Source organism: Alligator sinensis, unplaced genomic scaffold, assembly GCF_000455745.1.
Source record: "Alligator sinensis unplaced genomic scaffold, ASM45574v1 scaffold1241_1, whole genome shotgun sequence".
NCBI lineage: Eukaryota > Metazoa > Chordata > Crocodylia > Alligatoridae > Alligator > Alligator sinensis.
Genome location: NW_005842202.1, coordinates 1,642,873 through 1,649,823, shown reverse-complemented (window position 1 = coordinate 1,649,823; position 6,951 = coordinate 1,642,873). Strand labels below are relative to the sequence as shown.

The 6,951-nt window shown below is 58.7% G+C and overlaps 1 protein-coding gene across 1 annotated transcript; it reads left to right on the top strand.

The window, feature by feature from the left end:
• The first annotated feature begins 234 nt into the window (after positions 1 to 234).
• Positions 235 to 3,652, top strand: TMPRSS5 (transmembrane serine protease 5). Its single transcript, XM_025207666.1, has 7 exons — positions 235 to 301; positions 551 to 713; positions 802 to 980; positions 1,178 to 1,276; positions 1,582 to 1,724; positions 1,902 to 2,054; positions 2,763 to 3,652. The coding sequence occupies exons 1-7, from the start codon at positions 235 to 237 to the stop codon at positions 2,766 to 2,768; spliced, it is 810 nt and encodes a 269-aa protein (XP_025063451.1). The 3' UTR covers positions 2,769 to 3,652.
• Positions 3,653 to 6,951: the final 3,299 nt, after the last annotated feature.

Genomic DNA, 6,951 nt, shown 5'->3' with positions numbered 1-6,951 from the left:
GAGTATAAAATATAAGCTACAAATGCCATGGCACACAAATAGATAAAAATACCAAACTACAAGGGGAGATACAAAATGCACACATACACATTTTAAAACACAATTCCTTATCTTAAAGTGAAAGAGAGAGGAAGGAAGAAAAGGTAGAAAAAGAGAAACATATCCAAAGAGGGGAGAGCAAATGCAGGCAAGAGGAAAAGGGGGCTTTCTGCTACAGCAGCGCTGCGGTTGCTGATGGTGCATTTGCCCCCATGCAGGCACGGCTGCGAGTCCGGCCGCATCGTGGCCTTGAAGTGCTCTGGTAAGTGCCCCAGATCCATCTCCCTGCCCTCTGGTCTCAGGCTCCCTGGGGGGCAGCCCCAGGCCTGGGGAGCAGCTTGGCACGGCATGGGGAAAGTCAGCTTCCCAGTGGGCAGAGCCCACCATCCGCGTGCCTTCTCCGAGCCATAGCCACGTGCAGAGCTGGAGCATCTCAGCCTTCTGCTCCCTCTGCCCCTGGGGGTCCAGGGCATCCCTCGCCCATGCTGACCGGTCTCCTGGCTGCTGGCAGAGTGCGGGGCGCGTGCCCGGGATGCACGGGTCATCGGCGGAAGCGATGCGGCACCAGGCCGCTGGCCCTGGCAGGTCAGCCTGCACCTGGACGCCCAGCACCTCTGCGGGGGCTCCTTGGTGGCACCCGAGTGGGTCGTCACAGCCGCTCACTGTGTGCACAGGTGAGCCCGGCCCAGCCCGGCCTCCCCATGCGCCCGTCTCTCCCTTCCTGCCTGCATCGGGGTGACGGGCGGGAGTGTATCTGCTCAGTTACAGGCACCTGCCGGTCTCCCGGTGGCAGGTCTTCGCCGGGCTGGTCACGCAGGCCGTGGGTTGGCAGGCAATTGGGGCCATGCCGGGGAGCATCCTCTCCCACCCCCACTACAACGACAGCAGCCACGACTACGACATCGCGCTGGTCAAGCTCCGCACCCCCTTGCGCTTCTCGGGTGAGGACCAGGGGGACATCCCGGGAGGGCGCTGGTGCTGGGGTCTGTGCAGGACCTACCATTGGGGGTCCCACACAATGCACACATCGTGCATGCACCAGCCAGGCCCCACTGGACCCGCCAGCCCTGGGGCTCTTGCCCCTGGGAGGGCCCGGCCCAGGCTGGCACTGCAGGAACCTCCGGGGCTGTCTCCTCAGATGCTGTCCACGCCGTGTGCCTCCCGCCGTACCACCAGGACCTCCTCGCAGGCACTGCATGCTGGATCTCTGGCTGGGGATACACCCAGCCCGGGCACGGTGAGCAGCTGTGGGGGGAGCAGGAGCAGGATTTGGCCTGTCCCAGCCCCCCAGGCCAGCTCTTCTGCCCCTCTTCACACAGCCAGGCTTCAGGACCCTTCTTCCATCTCCCAGCCCCATGTCTCCTTCCTGCACCAGCCTGGCATTGCCTGCCCCCATCCTCTGCTTCAGCCTAGTCACCTGCCCCCACCACCTGCTCCGAGCTCGGACAGCGAGCGCCGCATGTGCCCTTGTCCGTATCATGGAGGCCTCACACACAGCGCAGAGCTGGGGTCAGCCCCTGCCTTGGTTCCCCCCCTCCCCAGCGCACATTGCCGAGACCCTGAAGGAAGCCCTCGTCCCCCTGATCAGCGCCAAGAAATGCAACGGGTCCTGCATGTACTCGGGTGAGCTCAGCCCCAGGATGCTGTGCGCCGGCTACTTGGATGGGAAGGTGGATGCCTGCCAGGTAAGAGCAAGGAGAGATTCGGAGCAAGTAGGAGCACAGCACAGCATGGCATGCGTGTCCCTGGAGAGGGCACACGCTGCCTTTGCTGCGCGGGGAATTGCCCGTACAGGTGGAGAGCTCAATGCTGCATCGACTCCTAGATTTGAAGCGACCCACTGACCCACGCTCTGTTTGCAGGGAGACAGCGGTGGACCTCTGGTCTGCCCGGACGACCTTGTCTGGCGCCTCGTGGGCATCGTCAGCTGGGGCACGGGCTGCGCAGAGCCCAACCACCCAGGCGTCTACACCAAGGTGGCTGAATTCCTGGACTGGATTTATCACAGCATTGAGGTGAGTTGTGCTGGCTCACAGAAGGGGCCTAACTTCCCAGCCTCATGCACATCCACCCTGGCTCTCCCTTCCCTTAGGTACATTGCTAACAGTGGGAAATTGGGGCAAGATACTTGGGGGGGTTGCAGAAACAAAGCAGAGCTGGGACCTGCACACTGCTTGAAGACACCCCAGCCTCCCTAGCTGTCCTGGGGTCTCCCCAGGTGCAGCAGAGACAGACAAGCTCCCCCTTCATCCCTGGGAAGAGGTGAAAGCAGCACCTCAGCAGGGCTGCAGAGTGGGGTGGAGAACAGATTTCCACCATGCTCCCGATAAAACCTAGTGCCTGCAAGCCTGGGGCCGTAGACACTGAGACCTTGCCCAAAGTCACTCCTCACAGGGCTGCAGTTTTAGCACGTGAAGGACACGTGCATCAGTGTCACCCTCATGCCGGTGGCAGCGTCACGGCCGGGCAGCTGGAGGGATGCAGGGAGAGCAGGGCTTTCCCATTACCACAAGAATGGCTTATTGTGGGAAAAGATGTGTCTGTGCGGGTAGCCGAGGCCTAGGGGAGCTGGACCCAGCCTCCTCGCTGTGCTTGCCAAAGGGACCCCAATGCAATGGGGCTTTGACCCCTGTGCCAGCAGCAGCATTGGCCCTTGGGAGACACGCTGGCCCCCGGCCCAGAGCACTGCACTCAATCTGCTGTTTTCTCATTCCTCTGAGCAGACCTAGAAGCACTGCAAAGGGCCACCTGGAGAAGCCGACCCTGGCTGTGGAGACACGGGCCAGAAGAAGGGGCCGGGCCTAAGTGACCCCCACTGCTCCGGTGACCCTCCGGCCACACGTCCCTCAGGGGAGGATGCCCGTTTTGGGGACTGACTTTGCAGGCAGGGTGGATGGCAAGGTGGGTGCGAGCTGTTGGCTTTGTAGGTGTGCTGCCTGCTCCTGCCTTGCCTTTCCAGCTGGAGGACAGTGCAAACGCCATCGCCCCTGCGGAGAAATCCTCTGCTCGAAGCCTCCCGACTCCAGAGCTGCACTCAGGGGAGATCCCCAGAAGAGCCCGTGGGCCGAGGCAATGGGTGGAAGAGCTCAGGGGTGCCTCTGGGAGCTGGAGTCACACCTACCCACGACATGCCCTGCACATAGCCCCCAGCCTCCTGGTTTCCTCCTTGCCTTGCTGCCTCCCTCGCTCAGCCCTGCTCCATGGACTGCAGGTGCCCTTGGGGCTGAGGGCAGCAGAGGAGCAAGGCAGGGTGTGTTGTTACATGCAAAGTGGGGAATAAAGATTGGGAAGTGTGTGGCTTTGTTCTTAAAATGCAGGATCCAAGAGACCCCGAGCAGGTAGGCCGTGTTCAGCCTCTGGCACCAGCTGGAGCCTGGAGCTCTGCCCTCGCATGCAACTGCGGGAAGGGGTTTGCAGACTTGCAACCCAGCCGCACGGCCCACGTCTGCTTCCAGCAGCTACCCCTTCTCCCAAGCACTTGCGGGAGGCTGAGGCACAGATTACCCTTCCCTGCAGAGTCGCTGAGCTGCAGCAGATGGGGCGCAGGCCAAAGTCCGCACCCTGTGTCTGGGTGGAGGGCTGCGGGGGTCAGGGCGGGCTCAGGCCCTGCCGCGGGGGGTAGGACTGAGGGGTGAGCGGGTGGCCCAATGGGGTCACAGCCCGGCTGAATCGGAGAGTGTGGCTTGGGGAGGAAGAGCTGTCCTGGCTCATCGCCACCCCTGGGGTGCGAGGTGCCAGTGTGCATCGGGGTGGGGGAGTCTGTCCTTGGCTGAAGGGGCTCAGCATCACCCCAGCAATGGAGGGAAGGGAAGGGGAGAGGAGGAAGGTCTCCTCTGGGGATACAAACACCAGACACACAACTGGGCCTAAGCAGCGAGGGGCATCTCCACGAGCGGGGCAAGCACATGCCGTGGCGGAAAAAGGAGGATTCACACAAGCCCTGACTTGCCCCAGACACACCCCCGACACACCCCCCAGGAAAATCGGAGGATTCCCAAAAGCCCTGACACGCCCCCGACACGCCCCTGACTTTCCCGCAGCACACCCCTGCCACGCCCCCCAAAAATATCGGAGGGTTCACAAATGCCCTGACATGCCCCCAGCACACCTCCACCACATCCCCAGCACACCTCTGCCTCAACCCCAGCACACCCCCGCCACGCCCCCACAAAAAAATCGAAGGGTTCACAGAAGCCCTGACACACCCCCAGCACACCCCTGACACATCTCTGCCACGCCCCCACGGAAACTAGAGGCCCCTGACGCACCCTCAGAACACCCCTGACACACTGCCACACTCCCCCCAAAAACTAGCTCACCCAGAAAAGCCCTGACATGCCCCCAGTTCTCCCCCAGTGCAGCCAGGGCATGTCAGGGGCGTGCCAGGGGTGTGCTGGGTGTGTGTCAGTGGCATGTTTGGGCTTTCCTGGGCGAGCTAGTTTCTGGGAGGGACGTGGGGGTGGTGCGTCAGGGGTGTGCTGGGGGCATGTCGGGGGGTGTGTCAGGGCTTTTCTGGGTGAGCTAGTTTGGTGGGGGGTGGCAGATTTGTGGGCTATGGACTTTTCCTGTGCACTACAGGTGCCTAGTACTCTTGCACACAGCAGCGGGGCTCCGGAGTGACACTGGTTTGAGAGTCTCAACCCCCAAATGCACTGCTGCAGACTGGTGTGGAAGGGAGACAGTGCCCATAGCTTTTCAGCTAGCTAGGTAAATAGGTAACAAAGAATGGCAAGAAAGGAAGGAAGTAAAGGAGAGGAAGAGATGCCTTAGCAGTAGCTGTGGTTAGAGCCTTTTATAAACAGCAAATAATAATAAGCAATAATAGCAGCACAATATTGCAAGGCAACCAGGCCATTAAACATTAAATAAATATTTAATATGATTTGGATTAGGGGAAGAAAAAAATAAAAAGCCACCCCAAACTACCAGCTTTATAATTAGAGTCTGAAACCGCAGCTAATAATAACTGATTACGCGGCTTCAGAGGGAGATTTATGAGTGTCTGAAAGACACTATAATCTCTCTTCAGGTGTTATCGGTGTAAAGCAATGTCATGCAGAGAAAGGAGCTATTAACCGTGTGCTGCTCGCTGCCTCTGTGCTAATGCAATCCGTCCGTTCGCGTGGAGCAGCAATGCTGGTCACGGGAGTCACTGATCATTCATCACAGAGACGCGCGTGCCCGTGTCACTGGTACGCTCTCCCGACTAAACCTCGGGGCAGAATAGGAGCTTGGACCCACTGCTAGGGAAGCACATGGGTGGATTTGCCTTCAGATGCCAGTGGCTTTGTCTTGACCACTGGAAAGGTGGGGTCTTCCTGGAGAGGTCGCTAACGTGCAATAATTGGGTTTTTTATTCATAGACTGGAAGGGACCTCGGAAGATCATCGGGTCCAGCCCCAGTTCATCCGGTTGTAGGATGTCCTGTCTTGACCAGATCTTCGGCGGTAGCCAGTTGAGTTCAGGAGCGTGCAAGGAAGCATTCACACACCCGAGTGAAAGAGGTTTGGGGTTTGCTGTGAGCCCTCTGTAGCCCTCTTATTGCCTTGTCCAGGCCCAAGCTACTGAGATATCAGGAAAGAATTAAACAGGGCGGAAGAAACAAAACAAACCCAAATCCTTCTCCAGGCCCTGCTCTGCATGGAAGCAACGCAGACATCCCTCTGCACGGGGTGTTCATCCTGATATACAGAGCCCTCGTTTCACTTAAATGATTTTAATTGTCGCTTGGCAAATCATTGCTCGCCTGCCAGTTTCCAGCTCATTAGATTTGTCTTCATGAAGTTTGCAGTCTCCTCTGGGCTTCTCTCAACCGCCTCTTTCCGTGTTTCTTTCTCTCCCCAGTTGCTGCTGTTTGGCATCACTCAGTGCTGCGGGGCCCGCGAGCACACGGTGTCAGGGAAGCTGGGAGTGGAGGGATGATGAGCTCACCGGAGCTCCCCACACTGGTGATGTGCGGCAGGAGGAAGAGACAGCAAAGGGCGCTCGGCACGCAGTGATGGCACATCCCTGGGAGACAACAAGGGCATTTGTAGTGGGCCCCATTGTACTTGCAGCCAAGGTGCATCTGGCCTGACTATGTGGCCCTCGTGTCCTTGGCCAACAGGCGAGGGAGACGATGTATGGATGGCTTTCCCCCCAGGCTCACTGGGATAGCAGGGTGGAAGTCCACCACGCTGGCCTGGCCACCTAAGAAGTGGGGGCAGACACCCCCATAGACTCCACTGCCGTTACTGAACACAGCATCATTTCCTTGCCCCTGGAAGGACTCCTCTGAGAAATCCTGCCTGAGGTCTTCCCTCGTACTGGGCCTGCCACATGTCCTCCTAGTTCATCCAGACGAACACCTGGAGCAAGGGGTAGGGTCTACGCTGCAGCTCACCCTACATTGTCATGAGCAGCCAGGGCCCAACACCATGGCAGGCGGCGGGGTCTTTCTCTGGATGTCAGTGGGATTCAGATGGGGCTCTTGTTAAATACACTGGGATGTAACAAGGGAGGCAGAGAGAAAGGGCATAAATAAATCCAAGTGATCCCCTGTTCCTTCTCAGCTTTTCTAGGCCTGTCTTCCTGGCTGTGAGCCTGCCGTCGCCCCCTCCGCCAGCTCTGATATCTTTCTGTGGGAGCAGGGCTTGTTCCTCTGAGTCTAGGTCCCAGATTTGGCTCCCAGACTGCGAGCTCTGAGGCCAGGCCTGTCTCCAGCTGAGTCTTGCTCAGATTCAGGGAGGTCCACCCCATCTTTGGCATGTTTTTCCATCTGTTGTTTCTCATCCTCAGCTAAGCCCACAGGGTCTTTGGAAGAGGGACTGTTGTTTGCTAGGGGTTGTACAGCACCCAAGATGACTGGGTCCAAATTGCTCAGGGTCTTTCTGTGCTACTGTACCCCACATCAAAGACAAAAACACCACTCTC

Coding starts and splice junctions, on each gene's coding strand:
- TMPRSS5 (XM_025207666.1), top strand. CDS start 235: ATGGTGCATTTGCCCCCATGCAGGCACGGCTGCGAGTCCGGCCGCATC. Junction 302..550: donor CGTGGCCTTGAAGTGCTCTG/GTAAGTGCCCCA, acceptor GGCTGCTGGCAG/AGTGCGGGGCGCGTGCCCGG. Junction 1,725..1,901: donor GGAAGGTGGATGCCTGCCAG/GTAAGAGCAAGG, acceptor CTCTGTTTGCAG/GGAGACAGCGGTGGACCTCT.